The sequence below is a fragment of the Sinohyriopsis cumingii genome, chromosome 12, assembly GCF_028554795.1.
Source record: "Sinohyriopsis cumingii isolate HCF-2022 chromosome 12, ASM2855479v2, whole genome shotgun sequence".
Taxonomy (NCBI): Eukaryota; Metazoa; Mollusca; class Bivalvia; order Unionida; family Unionidae; genus Sinohyriopsis; species Sinohyriopsis cumingii.
The window spans coordinates 113,260,362-113,286,578 of record NC_142972.1 but is presented as its reverse complement, the minus strand read 5'-3'; the positions used below and the strand labels follow the sequence as shown (position 1 = coordinate 113,286,578).

General features: G+C 38.0%; 1 protein-coding gene across 10 annotated transcripts in view; it reads left to right on the top strand.

Moving 5' to 3' along the window:
* The window catches only part of LOC149787273 (FH1/FH2 domain-containing protein 3-like), a 411,067-nt gene that overhangs the window by 188,039 nt on the left and 196,811 nt on the right, over positions 1–26,217 (top strand). For all 10 annotated transcript variants that reach the window (XM_089977788.1, XM_089977786.1, XM_089977784.1 and 7 more), the window contains one exon: positions 12,563–12,687. In XM_089977788.1, coding sequence (XP_089833914.1) covers positions 12,563–12,687 — 125 coding nt within the window. The remainder of the gene's footprint in view (positions 1–12,562; positions 12,688–26,217) is intronic.

The window sequence follows — 26,217 nt, the reverse complement described above, 5'->3', positions numbered from 1 at the left end:
CTCCCCGATATCTGAAGCGTATATCGTACAGCGAATGGATCGTATTAGTTTCTTCAAGATCACAGGAAGTAATTCCCCCAAAGTTCATAAGCTCCAATGTTTTCAACGTTCTTAGCGGCGATTGGCTGAGTGGTGATTCCCTATTGAACTCAGAAAGTAGCTGAACAACAAAACTGTTAAAAGATCTAGTCAGACTCGTAGGTACAAAATACATAACGCAGTCTTAAAAATACACAACACGGTCTAAAAAAAAACCCACAAAAACAAAACACGTTCTTAAAAAATACATAACACGGTCTTAAAAATACGTAACATTGTCTTGAAATAAATAGCACTGTCTTAATAATACTTAATACGGCCTTAAAATACATAACACGGTCTTAAAAATACTTAACATTGTCTTAAAATAAATAGCACGGTCTTAATAATACTTAACACGGCCTTAAAATACATAACACGGTCTTACAAATACACAACAGGGTCTTAAAAAACAATACGGTCTTAAAATAACATTGTCTTAAAATACAAAACACAGTCTTAATACTTAACACGGCCTTAAAAATACATAACACGGTCTTAAAAATACACAACTGGGTCTTAAAAAACAATACTGTCTTATAAATACTTAACATGTTCTTAAAATACATAACACAGTCTTAAAAAGAAATAATACGATCATCAAACAGAAGGAATACAAAGACATTTGAAAACGGGTTCCATAAAATGTCAAATTAAATTGGATATGCTCCTTCGTTGGTTGAACCAGTTAGCAAAATACTAACACACACAAAAAGAGAACAAACAACAACAAAACAACAATAACGACAACAACAACAACAAAATAACAACAACCCCAAATTAAATTCTTTATCTTTTGTCAACAATATTATGAGGTGTCTATTTGATGTATTCGCACAACAGAAATGATGGGGTATCCACTTACTTCGTTTGCACATGGAAACGTTTGTATCCATCTGCTGTGTTTACACATATGGATTGGAGTTAAGAGAAAAAAATGAATGACAGTTGCTAAGCAGGCTTGATATCTATATCACAAAGTTATTTGCCACTTTTTGTAAATTTTTTGTGTGTGGACATTACTGGTTTTGAAACCACCGCAAGTAAAATAAGAAAATAATCAAAAGTGGCGCAAAACGACTTATTGTTCTTGTATGTTTCTTGTTGCAAGAAGCCAGCTGATGGAACACCGGCATTCTCTATATGACAGGAGCATGCACATTTGGACTGATATATGTGTTACTTTTTGTCGTTGGTCGGTTGGTTGGTTGGCTGATTTATTAAGCCAAGTCTGACAGGAAATTAGAGAAGCGTCGAGCAGAGAGCTACTTCAAGCAACAGAACGCTTACGGGCTATTTAATCTTTATTTAATAAATCAAAACTAATAACACTGTTGCCGAGCCGTAGGGGTAACAGTTGATAATGGTTATTTCAAAGGTTACTTGCATCGAGATTTGATTGCAGTCTCGCGTGTAATATTTTAAGTGACCGTAACAGGGTCACCTACACCGGTTTGTTGAGCAGCCATAAATCCCACGCTAAAATAACAAATTCAAGTGTGCCTGCGCTTCCTTCTGTTGTCACGGAAATTGCGTACAATTTTCTGGCTATTTTCAACAAATTAAGCTAAATATCATGGGCATCCGCAGCATAATTAATCTACACTGTTGCAGTTCCGTTTGTCGTTGTATTAAGATTGATAGTTATCAGTAAGAATTCAACAGAAAGTAAAAAATATTTGTATTCAGCCAGAAAAGCACATTCATTTTGTTAAAGGAAAATGATGTCGAGTCCGTTTATTTTGAAATGGCTGACGATGTTGTACATACGGCATCTTGAAGATGATCGTGAGGGTCTACGATCACTGCTCGAAACATGTATGTGGGCTGTGATCATTAAAAACATGATCCATTTTGGTTGTGATCATTAAAAAATGCCTGTGGGCTAAGATCGCTGAAAACATTATACCTTTTGGCTGTGATTAATAAACACATGTCTGTGGGTTGTGATCGCTAAAAATGATACATTTTGGTTGTGATCATTAAAAACATGTCTTTGTACTGTGATCACAAAAATATTATACATTTTTGTTGTGATCATTACAATTGTGTCTATGGGTTGTGATCGCTAAAAAAGTAATACATTTTGGTTGTGATCATTAAAACATGTCTGTGGGCTATGATCACTGAAAACATACCTTTTGGTTGTGATTATTAAACACATGTCTGTGGGTTGTGATCGCTAAAAAATGATACATTTTGGTTGTGATCATTAAAAACATGTCTTTGTACTGTGATCACAAAAATATTATACATTTTTTTTGTGATTATTAAAATTGTGCCTGTGGGCTGTGATTGCTTAAAACATTATACGTTCTGGTTGTGATCATTGAAAACATTTATGTTGGTTGAGGACACTAAAAACGCACTGACACACCGGCACAAGGGGGCTCGGTCTCATCAATCCACTATCAACATCTCTAAAATGTGATAATCGAATCGCACGGTTTTTGTACTGGTGGTTCTGCCTAATATCAGTTACGATAGTACAGAGGGTTTGATAAGTCATCGACATTTACGTCAACAGGCACAAATCTAAACAATGCAAATACTTTGGTAAGTTTTGTTTTTTGGCATGGATAAAAATGTAAAAGATTACAGGTTAGACAATACACCTACACATAATGCCGACTTTCATTTATTTGCAGAAGCTACCACAATACTTTCTGTCAATTATAGTTTTATGATAAATAAAACCAGTATCACAGTATCTGAGTCTGGCGACTGGATTATCTTACTGACAGTATCTCTGTACATTTTCCCAGTGTAAGTGACAAATCTGTTGGGGAATTGTTTTTTACATAGTCTCCCACATTTAACAGAAATAAAATAAGCCAGCTACACAGTGTACCGAAATATGATAAAATTTGGCGTACATATCACCCGCAAAATTACACGTACCGATAGCTTATGCTACTGCGTTTTAGAGACTTGATTTGATTTTCGCAATTTAAAACAAACTCGAAATATTTATCAAAAAAACATATATCGTCAACTTAAAACGAACTAAATGATTTCATATTTTCTTCAGTTTTCTTTAAAGGTAAAAGGATGCATGCATATGCTGTAAATATTGTCAAAAATCATCTGTACTGGCTAAACTATTTTTTTTTTTATTTGCTGACAAAGATGAATTTCACTGGATACGGAAGTATGATTGTTTTGAGTCTCTAAAGACCCCTTTCGTTACACCGGTATGATGTCTATCCATATAGCACTGTATGGTAAGGTGACACTAGTCGGAAGCCCTTTATAAACTTTACACGTCAGTTTTTATCACCACATGTATATACCAGCATGTATATTTCTGAAATGACTCCAAAACAAAATCAAAGTAGTTGCCATGGTGATTTAGATAGTTATCTGTTGTGGCTCTTGAAAAAGTATTGCATGTAATGTAAAACAATATTTACATATAAGCAGCCTGCATATTTCCTCACCGAGCAAGATGTTTATGCTGTTGAGAGGAAAGGAAGCGTGCCAAGTTCTGAAGTATACAGGTGATTACCCCACTCCCAATTTCCAAAAGAACTCCAACCTTTTATGTACGCAGACTATTGATAGTCACAAATAACAAAGTTTTATTTGGCACTAAATAGCCATTGTCTAATACCATTTTTGTAGGTCAGAATATTTTAAGTACCCGTCGACGTTAAATATAGAAAATAATATCAGCACAATGTCACACACACACACTGATATATATGAGAGAGAGAGAGAGAGAGAGAGAGAGAGAGAGAGAGAGAGAGAGAGAGCTTATATTAAGGTCTAACGGATCGACATCACAATACTGGCTATATGGTGCCGAATAATCATTCAGTTTAAAAGTGGACATATTAAGTCACCCTCACAAAATGCTGTTAGGTAGATATATCGTTTCAAGTAAACGTGCTCAAAGTACAACAAAATAAGCGCGTATGTTTGTGAGTGTGTGTGTGTGTGAGAGAGAGAGAGAGAGAGAGAGAGAGAGAGAGAGAGAGTAAAATAATTTAAGGCCAGACAAGAAATATAAATATAAACATAATTCATTGATATTTTCGCATGTTTTCCTAATCATACATTTTTAGAACAAGTGTAACCAATGGTTAAAAAATATTGTCTTGCAAATGAAACTGGTGATCAGCTAGGGATTGAATGGTAATGACTTTATACAAGCGAAAACGTGTTAATACACCAGGAAAACGCAGTTACCGCCAACACCTGGTATACACAACAGTATTCGGGAGCGTTGTTCCTGAATTCCACAAGCACAGATAAATTAGCTGACAGATCTTAACTTGCTTAATAATACGTAAAATAATTAGAAGAAATAAATGTATTCCATTCGTAGTTACAGGCCCGGCCCGATGATGTGCGGGGCCCAATGCAGCAAGCGATGAGCGCGGGGCCCCAAAGCAAAAAAACTGCATTGCCTGAAAGCGCGAGTCCCAAGGCGGTTGCCTCGTTCGCCTTGCCCTAGGGCCGGGCCTGCAGAGTTATTACGATTCGAATGCACGTTGCCAATCGTCGTTTTGAAAGTGAAAGTAGACTTTGAATACTCCAAGTTACGATCTACAATACAATCGCTCTCCACGTTTAAAGGATTCAGCAAGTTACTTTATATAATTGTGTAACAAAATATATATCTTGCGTGGAAGTTAACTGTGACTTAGTAATCATCCAGCGGTGGTAGTCAGGTACATTGCTTGGATGATGCGTTGAAGCTGTTGGACAGTTTTCGTCTTACATACCTGTCGGACCGCATTACTCGAAATTTCTTAAGCATCCGCACTTTAAATGAATCACCACTGAGGACTGGATCAGATGGGAATGTAACTTCTTCAAAGAACTACGCATCAGAACGGAGCCTTATCTCTGTGTGTTTATCAGTTGGATCTAATTTAAACTGTGGTTAACATCAATTTTAGAGGGAGAGCTTGGTGCATGAAGTAGAGGGAATTGGCGTAGGAATATATTGAGGTCAAAAGAGCGCAGTGCAATCGCAATAAATCACATCAAAGATGGCGACCTTTGTGTGTCGAGTACAGTACCTGGATGATACAGATCCGTTTTCGAGTACAAATTTTCCAGAACCAACTCGTCCACCAACGTTCACATTCCATTGTAATGTTCAACTTATCAATCAGATAGGAGGTGTTCACAAACTTCTACAAGCTCCACATAAAGTAAGGGAAAATTTTGATTCTCTAATCAGCTGTGTAGCTCACTACACCGAGTATAGTCACCAGTGTAAACAAATCCTGCGTATGGCTATCCTTGTGTGTAACTAGGCCTACATGTGCACCGGTCACTTTCTTCACAATTTCTTTGGATTTTACATGGATATTTAATTGATGGATTTATTACTTCGTGATTCGTCTGTCTGGATTGATTTTATGTACCAATGTCGATGTCACTGAAGTAAATAAATATTCAAATGGATTTTTATGTAGACAGTAGACACATTTTATTTAAAATCGGAATTGCATTACATTATATTAAATATTGTAAGAGATATTTTTCCGAGTGTAAACAGTAATATAAAAATTTACTTGTGCAATCAGGTATACTTACACATTTGTAGTTTAATATTCCGTGCTCAAAAATAATTTTGCATGAAAAGATTCTACTCTCTTCAGTTACTTGCAGTGTTAAAATTTGCATGTGTAATGGCTAGCCCATATGCACATATGGTGATCACCTTCTCACGATTTGTAATTTCTGTTTAAAAATGCAGTGCAGAGAAGTAAATTTCCTTAATAAACTATACTTTACATTTGCATGTGTTTAAATACACTGGTTAAAATAATAGCTGACCAATACATCCGTAACATTAGTTACACACATACAAACTGTAAACAGACATAGTCAAGGACAGGACTATGCAAAAAGCTCACATATAAATGTTAATGCATCAGAAGCATAGAACTATTAAATACATCATCTAAAGGGCAGACAATCCAACCAAAACCATGTGTAAGCCCACATTTAGGGCAACCAGCTATTACAAATAGAGAGGCAGTAATAGAAACTAACATGATAAACATGCACAGATTCTGGTAGCAGCAATTTTTTTGTGTTTACATATGGAGTGTTTGCACCATAATGTCCCTGACATGTCTTTAAGGGGATTTAAATTGTTAATTTATGAGTGTGTTTATATATTATTCGGGAGAAAAATCCATAATTTTGCTGTTACACATCTAAAACATTGTAACCCATAACTGGATGTTCTTACTATTGGAATCTCCAGTGTTTACATACCTAAAAGAGTACATAGATTGTTTTAGAACTACCAGGTCATTCAGTTGAATTGTATAGTTAGTGGTCAAAATTTGGAATACTTACAAAGCCAAGATCTTCATCCTTCAGATGTGAAGAGTTGAAATATTTGCCAAATCCAAAAGTTGAGAATAAGTTTTTTTTTGTTAAAATCATTGATAACTAATAAAAATTTCAGAGCTCTTACATGGAATTTTTCAAGCTTGTTCCTGTTAGTGACTAGTGAGACTGTTGAAATGTCAGCTATATGGATATTAGTTTGCCACGATGAAGTTGGGGTACACCACTAGTCTTCCATCAGTTGTAACTTATTTTCCAAATTGTTTGAGCCCATTTAATTGTTTAGATGCTTTCTGACAAATTTCAGTGATATGCTGACAGAAGTTTGGCATAAAGTCCAAAGTGACTCCTAGCAGTTGTAGAGAGTCTTCATAAGACGTATTGAATATTGGCTTCTTTGGAGGAGAAAGTCTCGAGCTGTTTCTTTCCAAGTGCAATAGCTTGGGACTTGTCGGGGTTTGCTTTCATTTCATTGCTAGTAAACCATATAATCAAAGTATTACACTTTATTTCCATAGCAGATTTCATAAATGTTAAAGTAATGGTGAGCGTGGGCAAATGTATATTGTCAGCAGCATAATTATATTGATCAGAATCTTTGATGAAAAAGATGTCTTTCAAAAAGACGTTAAAAAGTATGGGTTAAGGAATTGATCGATGTGGTGACCCCTTTATAGATGTTTGCTCATGAACTAGTTGAGTTGCATACTTTGACACGTGTTTACCAGGAGGGGCCTAATGGTTACAAAAATTCCTTTTTGTTCCACCTGAACAGTGTTTGAAAAAGTAAACTTTAGTTTCTTGTTTGAATTTGGACACTAAATGCCTGTTCTTTTGTGGATGTTCTAGATTGCTATATTTGTGAAGTAGTTGAACTTTCCAGTGTACTGCATTTCTAAGGTTGCCATTGATAAAGGGAGCCGATTGCTTTCTTTTGTCTTTTTTGCTTAAGTGGAGTATAATCACACTAGTTAGCAATTGCTCAAAGGACAGGTAGACATCATTGAATGATTAAATATATAAGCTACTTGAAAAGTTGTAAACTAATGGTCGGCATTGAAGTTTTCCGGGTTAGATCTTTAAAACTATGGTGTGTAAATTTACTGGGGGTTGTTGTTGGTAATCATTGTTTCGTATCAAGAAAATGATACTATGAAAGTCACAAATACAAGTGTTAAAATTTCCAAAATTATATAGGTACTGCTTTTTGTTTACTAGAAACAGGTTGGTCCAGAAATTACATTTATCATGTTAAATATGTAAAATATTGATAAGCGGCTAATATTTGTTATGGTCTAAAACAGGGGTGGGCAAAAATCTAGTTTTACACTTTATTTTATCTTTAGTTGTATGGAAATCCAAGAGATCTCTTGTGCCACAAATGAATGTTCAAGTTTTTTTTCCTAACCATAATTCCTCTCGTAAATGTCTTTTGACCCCAATGCGCATTTTAATTTTATTACTTAATTTGGTTCATCATGGGTTGGCTGCTGTATTTTGTCATTGGGCAAGGCACTTTCCATTGTTGCCTTGGCACTAAATAACCTTTCTGTGTTGCTGTGCTGCACAACAGCAAACCAAACTCGATAGTGCAAGTCAAGATAAATATTCAATTTGTTAATAAACTTTTACCCTTGGGTCATTTATACTGTCTTGAAGATACCTTACACTACCATATATCAGTGTCTTTCAAATACAAATTTGCAGATGACAGAATAGGTCTCCACTTTTAATTGTGAAATATCTTTTTTATTGAATTGGATTATGGAGAATTCGGGTTACTGTTGTCATTTTTGATTATTGCTAAATCATTTTCTGTACTATTTTTTTACAGGCTTGTTTATTTTCTGGTGTTGAAATGCAGATTTTGTGCAAAATCTTTGTCAGTTTGATAATATGCAAAATCTTTGTCAGTTTGATAATATGTAAAATCTGTGTCAGTTTGATAATATGTAAAATCTGTGTCAGTTTGATAATATGAAAGGAGATTAAGATCTATACAGTTGGTTCTATTAATAAATTTGAGCAAATGGAATGGATCTCAATTAGCCCACACATTATATGACAGCTTGTCTGGGTCTATGCAATTTGTTCTATTGGTTTCAAGCTCATAGTACAGACCCAGACAAGTTGGCACATTGTATGACAGCTAATACATGTATACAGGGGTCAAGCTAGAGCTGAATTGTAATTTGTAGGGAGAAGTGATTTTTCCTTCTGGACATAATGGGGGCAAGTGGGCTCGGAGCAAAGCAAGACATGCAATATATATATATATATCAAGAGAGAGAGAGAGAGAGAGAGAGAGATATGTGTGTGTGTATTTTTATTTTCTTATTTGAATTATGTCCTCTATTTCCCAGTATGCATATTTGCATTAAACATTGGTTTTAAGCAATAATTTATTTTCAAATAGAACATTTTCTGAGTTCTATCTATTATAAACACATTTGATGCATGTTTAAAAACTATCATATTTATATGCAATGCATTTTGACAATATGACTTAAAAAGAGAACAACAGAAGTTATATATTATAGTGAATTTCAACAGACTAACTAGCTTACTGTATTGTAATTATAATTTAGTACAAATGCTTAATGAACTACTCTTAGTCAAGAATTTTTCTTTTACTTTCTAATGTTCACTGTAAAATGGCAGTTGAAAAGATTTCTAAACTTGTTTGAAACAACCCCTGTACCATGTACATGAGAGCAATGTACACATCTTTCAGATCATACTGTCTGTCCTAATTTCTTTGTTGCCAGTAAAACTTTACCATAACTGTTTATATTCTTTTAGACAACACTGAAGAATTAAAGTCGATACTTATGAGTGAACTAAACTGTTTTCTTCAACCGAATCGGCCGAGACAACATGCAAGTGCAATTTTATTTTTAGAAGAGGGAAAACCCATAGCTTTGTTATGACAGTCAATTGGTAGGATTGCAAATAATGTATAAGGTTTTATTATTTGTCTACTTACTTGGTGTTATGTTAGACATTGGTTAAAGGTATTTGCTTTGCTGTTTTTTTTCTTCTTCCAATTTTCACGAAAATGAGAACTCCAGGGGTCAAGCTTGACTAGAATTTTAGGGAGAAGTGACTTCTCCTTTTGGACAGAACAGGGAGAACTCAACAGGGAGAAGTTGATGCAACGCAAGATTTTTTTTTTATATATTTGAAGTATGCCCTCTATTTCCCAGTATGCATATTGGATATAAGCAAGTCAAAAATTATCAGTTATTGTGGTCATATGACGCTAAAAGAGAATAATACAAACTACATTGTAACAACTTTTAAATGAGTAACCAGATTACATTATTGTAATTGCAAGTTAGTAAAAATGTTTAATGAACTACCTTTAATCAATTGTTTGAAATTTCTGTTAAATTTATTTTTCCTTCTCAATAATAGCACTTTCAAAGATTTCTAAACGCGTTTGAAACAATCCCTGTACCATGTACATGAGAGCAAATGCACGCGTGTCTTCAAATCATACTGTTCTTCCTCATTTCTTTGTTGCGGATAAAACATTACTGTAACTATTCATACATAACAGACTAAAATGCATAAAATTACAGACATGGCTCCTTTATTGTCTGTATATGAAGTAAACCCTTCTTTCCAACCGAATCAACACAGATGTGGGTGCATCTATATTTAGAAGGAGGGATTTTCATAATGTGTAATAACTGACTTCGCTTCATTACAACAGTCCATTGATAGGATTGCAAATTTATGGTTTATTTATTTGTCTATGTACCTTGTAGTAATTTTAGGCATTGGTTAAATAGTATCTGCTTCACAGCTTTTTTCTGCATTTTCACAAATACGAGTGAAGTCAGAAAACAACTTTGACGTTTCAGCACTTCTCCTTTCTTGCGAATTCCGCAACATAGCATTGACCCATATGTTTCTGAGCTGCATAATTCCATTTTAAATTTATACCTAAAATAATATAATACCTAGACTTTGCTTTCTATGAATTGTATAATTTTTCTGAATATATTTGCCTGATGATGTACAAAAACAGACAGTATAATAAACTGGTACTTTCCAGACATAGTGATGTCTGCCATTAGGCCCCCCTTTTTCCCTGTTACTGGTTCACTTATAGTTTCAAACTAATTTTATGATGAAGTACTGTACAAGAGGCAGTTAAAATATCCAGATCACCGATTCTGATCTTAAAACACAAATTGCTATTTACATACTATTGTTAAAGCTTCAAAACACAAGTTTTATCCTCGAGGATTATCCTGCAGAAATCGGGCAATTATAGCTTCTAACTTACTCAGAAAAGGGTTAATGGTCAATCAGCTATCAAAGCACATGTCTGTGAATTTGCTAGATTTTGTCATTGATATCAAAACTAGGCCTAGCTATTGATGGCTTGATGAATACATTTCGCTACAAGACAACACTAGAACTAACCTGGCTAAGGCAATGGCATCTCTAAAAGTATGGTCAGTCAATGTACCTTTAAAACAAATCACAGGGTGAAGTTGTTTTACATTTTTTAGGCAACTTAGTCACCCACTTTGCCTAGTAGAGTGACCCCTGAACTTGGAATACAACCTTGACCTTACAGTGTCTCGAGAATTCTACTGCATATCATTGTCCAATATGTTTCTGACCAACCTAATATCGTTTAAAGCTAACCCTTCAATAATATAATATTTAGACTCTTGCATTTGTGAATTGTATATTTTCCTGAATATATTTACCCATTGGTATACAAAAAGAGACAGTCTAATGAAGTGGTTCTTCTCAGACTCAGCGATGTCCCCATTATGGTTCCAAGCTAATTTTTATGAAGAAAATAATGTACACATGGCAGTTAAAATATTCATGTTACTGATTCTATTCTTAAAACACAAATTGCTATTTACATAAATTTAAGTTTCAGAACAAATGTATGTATGTTTTTGTCATCAAAGGATAACTTGTGGAAATCAGGCAGTAATAGTTTCTGACTTGCTTGGGAAAGGGTTAATGGTCAGCCAGCTATCAAAACACATACCTGTAAATGTACAAGAGTTTGTTTGTTGGCACAGTTAATATAAACACCAACTAGTCTATTTGATGGCTTGAAGCCACATTTTGAATTGAGCTATGACATAACACTGGAATTAACCTGGTCAAGGCAAGGGAGCATCTAAAAAAGGACGGTCATTTAATGTTCCTCTAAAAAAAATCACTGGGCGAAGTTGTTTTCGCGTACCTAACAGAAGAAGGCGAAGTTTACATTTTTTAGGATATTTAGTCACCCACTTTGCCTAGTAGCGTGACACCTTGGTATATACTGTTCATTCTATTATTAATTTTCAAGCTTGCCATGCTGACATAAATCAGCCAGAGATCATGTAAAAGGGAATCCGGGTCTACGCTGTTCACTCTTTACTTATTTTCCAGCTTGCTGTATTACTTTTGCCAATAGAAGCAACTGTTCTATGCTCTCTGCATTCATTTCTTGAACAAACTACTGAGAAAGGGCAATACTAAATCAAAGGTATTCATTGTGTTAGGCTGAAGAGGAAAGAAACTGCTACTATATGTTAGTGTGTTGACAAAAGAGAAAAAGTTGTGTGTCTTGTTTCTTTGAGGGACAAAATAAGAAAGAAATGTTTGTGGCTGGAAAATATGTAACATTTTGTTATAAATTTGAAAATGACTATTTTCTGGTTGCCTGACCAGGCATGTTGGCAAAAAGGTTGCCAGGCATTAATTTTTATTTGTTCCGGTCAGTGGATTTTTCTGTCCCTGGTACTGTTCATTATATTATTAATTTTAAGCTCACAGTGCACACCCAGATCAGTTGGCATGTTACATCAGAGCCTTGTTTGTGCTGTTGTGTTATGTTATGCAGAGGTCCAAGTAGAGACATCTTCACAGATTTTACACTTCTAAATGAACATGGATGCTTGTCTCTTATGGTTTCTTTTGAAGTTGATACTTTTTGTAGGAGTGTAGAGGTGTCATCTTTAAAAGTTACATTCATATTGTCAACATATTCATGTATTAAGACAGTTTTAAAAAAAAGTCTCAGCTACAATCTTGTACCATACAGGTAAGCAATTAAACTATGGAAATAGTGAATAATTAAAACAAATTATGTCATTAGGTGTTTCACTAATTAGTTTCGATTGTTTGTTCCCAGCTTGAGGATTGTGCATTACAAATATATCGTTACCACCATGGAGCACAGGCAGACTATGGAACCTATTTGGATCTCGAGTCAACAATAGAAGAGCAAGCAGAAGACTTGGATGGATTTCAAGATCAGTAAGTGAACATACCAGTTTCCTTTTCTTGCATGCCTTTTCTATTGTCACCTTTAATTTGCAGGGTGCCTTCAACACTTGTAGAGATCACTGGGAACCAAATTACCTCTTGGCTACAACATATTTGCAACTTGTCAGTGGAAATAACAAGATTTTCATTTTCCTTCAGTTTTCAATGAACTGTGGATAGATATATTTTATGATAGTGCAAGGTGCATTTAATTCTTTTTGAATACTTTTTGCATAACAATAACAATATATATATATATATATATATATATTGAGACAGAGGGAGAGAGAGAGAAGCCAATTGATTTGAAGTCAAGGTCTCTATGAGAGGCTGAAAGAAGGAAAATGGTTTACACATAATAACATTAGTTCTACATCAGTTACATATATCAGACATTTTGGATGGCTTGTTCTTGGGGTGGGGCCCCGAGTGGCCAAGTGGTCTAAAGGGCACACCATTCTGGGTCACTGCCATCTCACCTCTGCATGGGTTTGAGTCCAGTGCTCGGCTAGAGTGGGTACATGGGAGAGCCTGCCAGTAGCTTCTTGTGGGTCGGTGGTTCTTCCCTGGGTTTTCCAGGGTTCTTCCTCCACCATTGATACTGGCCACCATGTATAGCCTATCTTGTGCTGAAAAATGGCGTTAAATCCTAGAACAGCAACAACACTTGTTCTTGGGGTAAGGGAGAACCTATAAATTTTAAGGTCACTGATCAGGGTCACTGGGACTGAAACAAGAAAAATGGTTTTTGCAAAATAACATTAAATTTTAACCACAGACCTAGACCAACTTTTTTGATTATGTATACTAGGTGAAGAAATTTTTATTGCTTTGGAGTCAAAAGATCAAAGATGGTTTACTGTCACAAAAGCAGAAAGTTGTTTCTGCACACCCCCATTATGTCCTTATAGGACTATTAAACAGTGGTGTATCTATAAGGTGCCATTTATGATACTCTAGTATAAATTATGTCAAAGCGCATGAGTCACTGACATTTAAACGTGTATCTGATGAGATGTGCATATGGATTAACACTCCACACAGCAACATCACAAGGGGAACTGGACGATGCCCAGGTTACCAAGCAGGGGAGGGAGAGGTCGCTTTTCACAGAATTTGTGGTAATATTACTCATTGGATGTTCTGATGGCTGTACTTGCCCAGGGAGCCATTTCATCTTATGCAAACTTGTGTTGACCCTGACTGCACATTGTATATGCACTTACACATGTGTTGAGAGACGGCATTCTCAGTGCATGATTTTATTCATTATATAGTATTATGACCTGTCATGACAGACCACCTTTGTTGAGAGACCATGATTTTGGGCAGAAATGGAGGTCTTCAGGACAAATGCTACTTTATTGAATTAGTGTGTAATTGAGGAATATACCTAGTGATACATCAAGTCAACTTTGGAACTCCATCTTGTGACACACAGTCATGATGGTAAACACATGGACACCAATTGATCCTATTATGGTCTTCAAATAATCAGTAACAATCTCAATTATGGTTTTTATTGTCACTTAACAGAACCAGATAAAATTCGACAAAGTTGCCCAAGTGTCAATTGTATTGGCTGTTACCCTGTACCCTGGACAAAGTGACCCTGTTGTTTGGTATTTATGACCACTATAAAGATTGGCTATGTTATGGCTAAATCAGCTGATAAATTTACTGCACAGGAAAAGGGATAAGTTCCACATGGAGTAGTCTGTTAGGACAGCTGAGTTTATGGGCCACACACTTATGTGAAGTGCCTATTCGAGCACCACTTCATCTCTTTATTTACCAGGCAAGATTGGCAGTATATGATTCAATTGGTTTTTGTGTTCACTTCCACATTTTTCAGTTTTATTTTCATGTTTATTGTGGGTGTAAACTTTCTTGAACATATTACATATTTAAATGTATTGATGGAAATAAAGGGTTTAAACTCTCTTATCCCTGCATTTTTTTAAAATTGATGTGCTTAATCATTTTGGGCCAGTCTTTTAAAGGTATATGACATATGGTGAAGTGTATCTTTAAAGTTTTTTTAAAATTGTTATGCAATTCAGTTTTACATTTTCCAAACTTAACACTTTATTGGCACTACATATCCATATGTGTGCAGAGGTCCTGTAAAGAACATACCTATCTACCTATATGGCTATCAGTATATCCTTCTGTCTGCTCCATATTTTGTATTTTGCACAGTAACTTGAGTTCTCCACCATCTGCTTTTACCAATCTTGTAAGTACCTGTAGTTTGCATTTATGGCAAGTAAGAAGCTAGTAGGTGGTTTCAGGCTGAAAGGGACAAAGGTCATGGTCACAGGGGCTGAAAGAAAGAAAACTTTCTGCCAATAACTTGTATATCAGATATCTTGACCAAAATGTGTAAAATGGCTTGCATTCAAGATTAGAAAAAGGTCTATTGGAGTTAGCAGTCATGGTCACTGTGTATCTGAGAAGAAAAATGCCTTTTGCAGTAGGGCCTAACTGGAAATCGCCTTGGACATTCGCCTCGGCCGAATATTCTGTTTTTCGGTACTACTTGTAAGTATTCGCCTCGGCAAATAATACGCGCATAAATGGTTACAAGTAAAATAATTCGATAAATATCGAACTTTTAAAAAAAGTTTTTTAATACATAATAATTTAGTTAAAAATAAATTATAATTACACAGACAGTTAACATTTAAAGTTTAAGCTTTGCATATGATAATGAGACAAACGGTACTCTCCGGAGTCGCACCTACTACTCGGTTCGTGCCTGGATCTGGCAAATAGTACATCCAAATACTCGGATTCGGTACTCGGTGAAAATTATCTACTCGGTTAGGCCCTATTTTGCAGGATATATTTCGAGTTCTTTGTTGCTTACTTTGACTAAGCTCTGTGGATAGCTTGCATCGGAAACAAGGAGTTATATTCTTTTGGGGTAAAAGGCGTAAGGTCAGGGTTGTATGGACTGAAAGAAGGATTTTTCTTGTTGTTGTTATAGGGTTTAATGCCATTTTTCAGCACAAGATTGGCTATACATGGCGGCCAGTATTAATGGTGGAGGAAGAACCCGGGAAAACCCCGGAAAGAACCACTGACCCATGAGAAGCTACCGGCAAGCTTTCTTACATACCCACATTGGCCGCTGAAAGAAGGAAAAATAATTTCCACAAAACTGCTTATATATTACATGCCTTGTTGAAACATTGTAGATGGCTTCCATTTTGGACAAAGTAACATTTTGAAATTGCTTGGTACATGTAGGCAATGTCAACTACACAAGTTAGACAGAGACCACATGTATATCTTTTAGTACCTGTGTATCTGGCCAGTGAAAGGGTTTCAACATTCATGTATAATAATACTATTAATGTCATTGCAGGTGTATAATGTAATATGTTCAGCCATTGAAGTTCGTATATGGTTACTATCCATAAATTTTGCATTTGGTTTGGTTTGCAAGTCATTTTGGTTTACTCACTTGTGATGTAATGTAAGATAAAGTCATAGAGTCTGAGGATTCTGAATGCAAAGTCATTTCAGTGTACTGTTAACTTGTGATGTAATGTAAGGTAAAGGCAGTGTGTCTGAGGATTCTGAATGCAAAGTCATTTCAGTTTACTGTTCACTTGAGCAGCAGAGGGGGCGAATCGGACATTTTGTCCAATCGTTATTTTGCTTAATTATTACTTTCTGCAACTCAACGATCTAGTGTCGTCAGCGCCTGGTAAAAAAAAAACGACGACGTCGTTGGGGGATCGTCCAATCGTCATTTGGTTTAATTAACACCTTCTGCGCGTCGATCCCCAGCGTCGTCAGCGTCCGGTAAGCACATCGACGACCGCGTCGATGTCATTGCCCCCTCTGCTGCTATGATCTTACAAACAGAGTGATCACTAACTCCTCCTCTTGCAGATCAATTAGGTTATTTGACTGATCGGTAAGTCTGAAATTAATTCTCGTTAAAAACCGATCATGGCATCGCATATAGACCGGATTAATCGGACTCTCAATGATCAAAAATCCCGGAGGGGCTGTTGGTGAAAACGAATAAAGGATATACCCCTGTTGAGCCTGATTTGATTGCTTGGTATCCACCTGATAACTCCCTTCGATAACATCACACACTAGATTGATCGCTATCACTGATGCGATATTTACGTTGTATGGAGCAATATGCCTACCACCATCTCCGTTATCGTGTCTGAGGATAGTTGATGGGGGGGTGTCCGCGGGTGGATTCTCAGGCCATCCTAGTATGGTTCTTATTGAACTGTTATAAATATCAACCATATACCCCGGTGTGCTTATTTCAATCGTCGACGATAACGTCGGTTCATGAACCGTAATAGCGATTTTTGATTCCTTTCCTGTGATCGATTTTATCCTGCGTTGAAATTCTTTATTGATTTGCTCTATTTGGTATGACCCAGTTGGTATTGTAACCTCCTCCCAGTCTGGGGTCCCATCGGGTTTATTTGTCCGTGCAAAAACCAGCGAGTTATTAGGTTGTTGTCCGTTAAATGCGTCCGCTCGGATATTAGGCCAACTGTGATATACTCGCAATTTTGCCAGCGCTATTTCCTTTACTGGAACCGGTGATGGAAAGTTTACACTGAATTCGGGTTTCGTTGATGTTATCGATATCATATTTGTTTGTACCGGAGTGGTGTTCTCCGCGATCCGCTGAAGTAATTGAACCCCTTCGGGGTTCAGCGACATTATTATTATTCGTTGTCTTTAGTGTCTAATTTCAACAACCAGGTGGTTCCGGCTTCCAGTTGAAAATCCTCGATTTTTGACATCGCGGAGCTATACAACTGGACCATCGTGGAGAATTCAACATCGGATACGAACAAATTATCAATCGATAACGAGATCAACCCGGATAATTTCGAGTATGCGTCGGATACTATTTGATGTTTTACTGTATACTCGTTGAGTTTTTTCTGAAAACACGATGATATCTTCCTAGTGATTGCTTTGGCGACTCCAGCAATTGTTGTCATCGCGGAGACGGCGATTGGAACAGCGATCGGGGCTATCGTGGTTACCGTGGATAAAATAACACCGGCGCCAGCTACTATGCCCGACACTGAGTACACGACCGCGTCGATGGCGGTTATTTTTCGGCGGTATTTTTTTATTTTTGCGCGGTATTGTTCGGAAAGCGTTTTTAAGTTCGCGGAGAATTCTTTTGCGGTATCGAATCGATATTGATGTGACGTCGGTGATACCTCTGATTCAATTTCCTTGGTGGTCATTTTATTTTAAAAGAGCTAGTGTTTTTAATTACTTAGATTCGCTGCAAATTCCACATACCATGTAATGTTTGCCCCGGCTAGATTTCTATCAACGGCATAAATTGTAAACTTTTCAGTTGCGTTCTTGTCTATAATTGTTGATATTGTATTGTTAAACCCGGATGAACTCGACGATAATATATTAAACTGCATCATTGAAATCAGTGTCAATCGATAAATGCCCTTAACAGTTGCGGTGATATTTACTGTATTCTGTGTAGGAGTCCAATCGAATGATCCATGCCGAATTGTGTATACTGTGTTGATGATGTTCTCATGAGGGATTTTTATTTTTTCAAATTGCTCTGCTACTCTCGGTAGCCCGTCTTTAATCGCTTCAACATCAGTTCTGATTATTCCTACTTCCTGCCAATGCGCGTCTATATTATTCTTGTTCGCTGCAACATTAGTTTTGATTGTTTCTATTTCCCGTGTATTCTCGGTCATACTTTTTTTGTTTGCTGCAACATCAAGTTTGATTGTTCCTATTTCATATGTATGCACGTCTATACCTTTTTTGTTCGCTGCAACATCAGTTTTGATTAATCCTATTCCCCGCCAATACGCGTCTACATTTTTTTTGTTCGCTTCGACATCAGTTTTGATTGTTCCTATTTCCTGTGTATGCGCGTCCACACCCTTTTTGTTCGCTTCAATATCAGTTTTGATTGTTCCTATTTCCTGTGTATGCGCGTCCATATTATTTATGATCGTTGTAACATCAGTTTTGATTGTTTCTATTTTCCGTCCATGCGAGTCTACATTATTTATGATCGTTGCAACATTAGCGCCGATTATTTCTATTTCCCGTTCATGCGCGTCTACACTCCTTTTGTTTGTTGCAACATCAGTTTTGATTGTTTTTATTTCCTGTCCATACGCAGTGATATCATTTATAGTTATTGTAATCTCATCCGGCTTGGTATTTTTTTTACCAAAGAATTTATCAAAGTTGTCATCGATCCTGTTAACATTTTTTCGCAACGGGGGTAAATTGGCCGACATCTCCATAAGATCCGAAATAGCATTTTTTATTATTACAAGATTTGGTTCGTCTGCCGTCGGGGGTCCCCGAAAAAAACTATTGACAATGTCTCGCATTTCGCTGACGTGCGTTATCATCGACCTGAACTGTTCTCCATGAAAGTTAAATTCACCACGTAAACCCTTTAACGAATTTGACATGGTTATATAATTGTCGCCAAGTGTACTTATTTTTCCATTTATCGTCAAGATGGATTCACCTGATTTAAGTCGTCCGTCATCGGTATACAACGCGATAGTGTTCTCGGCGGCATCATTATTTCGTATTAAAACGTCATTCAGCGACACATTACTGGATTTCAATTTACCCTGGCGGTCTTGAAATACAACTATTTCGCCCGGGTCAACACTGGTTAAATTTAACGTATCAGCGATTTCATCCTCAATTAGTTTTTTTATGTCATCGGTGGCGAGCGTTTCCGTGGATTTTTTCAGCGCCGAAACCGGTCGTCCCCAGATATCAATCATTATTATTGTAAAAAAAACAGTTTTTAATTAACCCGCCGGGCCTCTACGACCCCACTAGTGTATTCGTTTACAACCACATGAGGTGGTTTCCGCGATGATGAAATCGCCGCGAGTACGTTCAATACCTCACGGCCGCATATCGGTGGGTCACTTAATTGTTGTGTTGGCAGCGTGGAATAAAAAACCGGGGCTGAACACGCCCGGATATACCGCATGAACTCGTTTGGCGGGGCTAACCCGTATGAATCAAAATAGACGATCGCACGCGGATCAATTGCGTATGCAACCCAATGAGTTCCCGCTCCGGAGGATTTATCGAGGTTAATTATACCGGTTTCAATATTCCTTGGTTTTGTCGGTAATTGATCCCTCATAAAAACACCTCTGAAGTTTTTTATCGCTAACGCGTTTGCGGCATCTATTAAATCAAAATTAGACATAGGAGTTAATAAACGGTTCCCGGTAGTCTTAGACCCTTCCCCGAGTACCATGAATACGGGGTTCCCGGTAGTCTTAGACCCTTTCCGGCTACGGGTCGTTTTTTTTTATAGCCTTTCCCGGTTGCCTTCTTCAATGCCATTCCCGCCGCGGTACCAACGGCTCCTAACGCCGCCGCCTTCGCCACTGCTGGGGCCGCTGCGGCAATCAACGCTGGAATCGCAGCTAACAGCGGAAATATCCCACCGGTCTTTTCCATGTTTTTAATCGCTGCGGCCGAAAAATCTATTTGAACACCCTTTTTATTCTTCATTGCATCATTGAAATGTTTTATTTGACGCGCCGTCAACGATATCTTATGATTACCACCTGCCATCTGTGACGGCTTTAACGTTATTGTGGTTCCACATTGTTTAGCCGACTTTGATCGTAATTTCTTGACTTGACCATCGGTCAACTCTACATCGACAACATTATACGACATTTTTATTGTAAACGCGTTTATGTTTTCAATTACATGTTTTCCACTGGTGCATCAACGATTCTCATTCGTCCACCAACACCTTCTAGCAGCATTGATTTATCGCTGAGAATGACAGCAACCGCTCTATAATTAACATTACCCGGGGCTATATGAGCTCGGAAGTGTATATCAACGACGGATTGTCTCGTTAAATCAAGATGTTCCAGCGAAAAATAATAAATCGGATACAGGTTTTTAAAATCAAGTTGTGATATTTGCAAACCAGTGTCGACGTTTTGATCACGACCCATATATGACAGCAATCGATGGTACACACGTGCGACATGGTTGTTGTCGTAATTAAGTTGTATATCCTCGGATGGTTCCTGTTGTCTGTTTATTCTCAGCGAAACATCCCTGACTCCTAATTGATCAAATATCATATGGCTGCGTTCTTGACTGCCCAATCGTTCCCTATTCTGTAGCGCTATGAATATATGACGCGGGGCTGAAACACCCTGTTTTGACGCCAAGTGCCATGTAAACGTATCGGCGACGTTATCCTCTTTAGCATCAGTTGTTACCGCTAGCCAACTCAACAGCGATTTCCCTCCCTGTTCCATAAATGCTAACAATCGTGCTTCCGTGGTAACTGATGGAGTCAGCACCGGCATCCACAATGCCATTTTAGTTAAAATGACTTTACCGGCAGCGACGCCAGCAGCATGCCATATTGCATTGTTATCATCGCCCCTTCGCGTCAGCGCGATTGTATGCTTAGCCCCATAGACAACTTTTCTGACATTTCTGCAGAATCCAAATATGTGATGGAGTGGAATCGCGCATGAAAACTGTCGGCGTGGTCCTTGCAACATTCCTACTCGTGCTGCGAATCCTAGATTGTAATCATTGTTGGTGCTTTTTATAATATTAAAATTAGCGCCTGGTCTTGCTCTGCGGTCTGGATTGGCTGCTTCAGCCTGTGGGTCAGTTGCGGTATCTCCTTCCACCAGCACGTTGATGTACTGAATATGGTCAGCGTTATTGGTGGTGTCCTTCGCAAACATCATAGATGGGCCCGCCGATCTTGTATAATCATCCGAGTATCTCGCTAACCCAATTATCGTCGTTGCAACATCAACCTCGCGTTCTATTGATTCAATTTCTCGCCCGTCAATAAGATATCTGGCGCTCTCAAATAACGCCATGATACCGTTGTTGACAAAGCCAACTCGAACACGATGGTCATCTGCGTATGGTGCATTATCGGCGGCATTTGTCACGAGTTCTCCCTCGATTTCGATAAACGCTTCACACGGCAGAAAGTATTTACTGGTATCTTGGACCTGAAGTTCAATTCGCGATCGTAGGTCGGGTTGCGCTGCATAATAAGAATAATATTGATAATCACGGACAGAATCATCCCTGCGCACTGGGGCGTCCATATCAAACGCGGGGTCAGCGGTACGCGCAAACATTTTATTATTTATCATGTTGATGTTTTCAATTGCGATTTTTTCGTCGTAAATTCTTTGAATTTAAACCACTCCCCGCTATCGCGTTCATGAGCGCGTTGGTTGCCGCATCGGCGGATGGCGAAGTCGCCAACGACGGAGTCGTCGCCAACGACTGAGTCGCCGCCAACGACTCTAGTTTTTCTTCCACGGCGTTATTTATTACTTTACTGACATTTGCAGGCATCACTGTCGTTGATGGCATTACCGGTGGTTTCTGTTTTTTTCTCCTGGATTTCACCAACGACATTAGTTTGTCTCGCGCGGCTGAAAGCGCCTTTCCGGCAACATCTCCAATAGCACTAATTCCCTTATCACGAATAACATCAATAGCCTTCATTCCTAATTGTTTGGCTAACGGCGCTACTTTTGGAGCCATTCTTGTAAATAACCCCGCAATGGTGCTACCGAGACCGTCTCCATAGTACGCGCGGTAAACAGGCAATCGCGAGTTTACCACGTAGACGAGTACTGGTTTATCATGGTTGTAGTGTATGATCATCCTTATTAAAAACACCAGTTTTCCAATTAATCATCCACGAGCTCGTCTATGAGCGTTCGATATGCATTAATGTCCATAATACCGCCTGCAAATAACCGCTTGCAAATATCAGCGGCCTCATTGATTATTTCCGTAGAGTTATTTCCGGCTCGTTTTCCTCCAATTAGTACCTCTAGCCGTGATATATCACTGAGAACACTACCAGGACAGGTAACGCCGTAGGATTCTTTACCAACAGAGTATCCTTTTCCTTTTTTTGGTGTTATACTCTTAACTTCCTTGTGGAATTCATCGTAATCGGGATCACCACGATGTGGTAATGCTTCTTTATGTTTACTCGCTAAATACACTATTCTTGCCCAGTCCTTTAACGACTTTATATTTTTCTCGTAACCGCTATTGATATGCTTCTTATCTCGTATGCTCTTAGCAAAATTGTTGGCAGCAAAATTAATTAATTCTTCCCTGTTGCTGAAGCCTCTAATTTGATCTATTGTGCTCTTCTTGAGTACAATACGGGGTATATTCCCTTCTTTTTCTTCCGGTATTTCTTCTTCTGGTGTTTCTTCGGGTATTTCTTCTTCTGGTTCTTTCGCAGTAGCACCTAGTTCTTCTTCGTCGGCCATTGTAACATAAGGTTCTTGTGGTTCGGTTATAGCGAGTGGTGGTGGCCTCCGTGTTGTAGCAGCCGCTAGTGTTTCTAAAGACCTTTTTGTTTGTTCGGTCTGAGTTGCTATCTTTTCAAGCGCACCAAGAACGGGTACAGTTACCGCCGTAACATCCTTAGTCGCTTTAGTTACCGGGGCAAATAACTGTTCACTTCCAACAGCAAAATCAGTTTGCATTTGTTGTCGCGTTTGAAGTTTCTCTCTCACTCTGTCTCGTAACGGTATAAACTTTCTAAGCGCTGCTAGTCGCTCTCTGGCTAGCCGAGTAGTAAGTGATTCACCTACCATTATTGTAAATTGATCCGCAATTTTCTAATTTTCCGCCGAGTGTACCATCGGGGGTTCCACGGAGTTTTCGTCTATAATCCTTCTAATGTTTTTGATCTTACTAGAAATCTCCCGGCGTCGTTCATAAACACGTCCGAGTTTTTTTCGTATTATTTCAACGGCAGTAAATAGTCCAATGAATGCATTTGCGTCATTGTGGTACAAGTTTTCATTGATCGTATGTTGTAATCGTTTTATAAAAAAGTACTCGCGGGCCAGGGTAAAACGCCCCCGTTTCGACTGTTCGTTAATAATCTCATAATCGGATAATATTTTTTCACTGTCGAGACCATCAGATAATTCAATTCCTTGATTTTTTAATTTTGAAATCTCGGCTAATATATTATTGATGTCTTCGATATTCATTATTCTTATAAAACATCTTATTTTTAAATTAAAAAAAATGAAACCCGCGCGTATCAATCCCGAGGTGTTTAACAATTCGTTTTCTTTAAAACAGACGTGACCTTGTCACGGTGACCTCGTATCCATATACGAAAATCGAATTTTGTGTCCGGTTTTTTTTGAGATCGCTGTTTGATATACTCGTTCTGCAGCAAATCGTACTGAGGTGATACAAATGTCAAAATATTTTCCTGCCTCATTCATCGACTGAAATATTTTTTCCTCGTGAGTTGTTGTATCAAATGATTTGACGCCCCTTGCTGCTTTTGAGTACTTACCAGTTTGGCCTTTTTTACTGTTTTCACTCTGAGAGATGGCTTGCAAATTACACAGTCTGTTATTTTGAGGGCATCCATCAATATGATCAATAACGAGACGATCTTTGATCAATCCGTGGAAACATTCATAGATGATTCTGTGACAGAGATATTTTTTCCCTCCAGCAGTAAACATCAAATATCCGTGATTGTTTTTCCATCCAACCGGCTTCTTCAGTCTACGATTTCTAACAATGCCGTCGCGAGATGCCTCGTAATTAACGAGCACGGGATGCGGCTGAAATTCTTGGTCCATTTGTATAATAATACTACTTGTCTAATTCATTATTTGGTTTAATTATAAACCTTTCAATGTAGTCTTGGGGGGTTTTGATGACGAAGTCGGCGGTGGGGTCAATGACGGCGTTTTTAATTCGCTTGTCATAATAGCGTTTTAGTTCCCTGTATCGCTTTCCGCCACAATTGATACACAACTGCGATTTTCCTCTTACACCGACGTGGCAAACCAAGCACGGGAGGGGGCCAAGAGAACCATTACGAACGCTTTGTAAATGATACCCGCAGAATTCACCTCTGCATGATTTATTACACGGGGTTGTCGACCCAATCATCAACCATTTGCAGTGATTCATTATACTATATTCTTTCATTTAAATACTTGTTTTAATTATATGGATGAGTTCGAGAGATTAGCAGCAATTAAGCCCCGGAAAAATATTAAATTCAATCTCGATAGAGTCCTCAAGGACACACCAAAAGCGTTAATAAACGATAAAACCCTGTTGAGTAAAATACGCGATTGTATTAATGAATTCAAGCGTGATGGCGCATCTCACAGTTGGTCAACATTTCGAATTGATGGCATTGTTGATGCTACCATGAACGACAACCGCGCAGCAATGATAATATCACAACTTGACGGTAAAAGATATTTCTTCAGAGTAAAATTTATTGTCCGGGTGGAATCAGGCGATTGGATCATACGTGATAAATTTGAACCAGTTCTCAGCGACATGAAAACAGTCACTGTCAGCCGCGACTCCAAGCCGGGGCTGTTAACCGGAGTTGACAGACCATACTATGAACGAGCGTATCCTGAAACAGCAGTTGTTTATGGAATATACCCGTTAAATAAGAAACCTGATATCGGAAAACTGAAACCAATGAAACAGTCAACTGGGATAAATTGTGTAGCAGAACGAATAATAGAGCATTTTACAAATGCATGTCGAGGAAACAAATTGACTGATTTACGACGTAGCAAAATCAACCAGTGGGAACTAACCGTAAAAGAGCGTGGAGCAACCATCAGCGACATAGCGAGATTAGAAACGTCGTTGAGATTTCCAATAACCGTTACAACGATAACCGGTGAAGTATTATACGAATCGAAGTATAAATCGAAGGGAGCCCCAATCAAAATTATTGATCATAACGAACACGCATGGACGCCCGCGATCACAATATTTCCACGGGATAGAACAGTAAAGTATATCCCCGAAGAATTCCTGGGAGAACAATTCTCCAAGGACGGTTTTCTCGCGGAGAGGAAACTATTTGATGCTATTGCCTACTTGTGTAAAAACGACCCTGTATCAGTGTGGTTACTTCGCAGCGCTGAAAACGATGCGGATACCTTTGATCAGTTTGTAAGACCAAACGGCGAATTATATCGCACTGAAGCATTTCACAACAGGATGAAAAAAACCGCCATAGAATTTGAAGAGCATGATGAACAACTGCTAACAAATTGTTTTACGATTCCATCGGTTGTAGCTCATGTTGCAGCAAGGAAAAATGCGTGGAGACCAACGCGCAAGGAATTTCTACCGGATGTACAATCCAGTTGTTTGGAATACTATCACGGTGGACTATGGAACACTGAATACAACCGCGACGCTATGATCTCGGTTGATATGGTTGCCTGTTATCCAGCGAGTTTTCTCGGGTATGGATCCGCCGCTGAGTATTTCAAACGATTTGGACACCCCAGTCATGAAATGACTCGTGTTGCTATTAATGGACCACTGCCTGATTTTGATTTAACCGGATTCGCTCGCATAGTATCATTTGAATTCGCGGCAGGACTCCATCGCTGTTGCTATATTTGGATCGGTAGA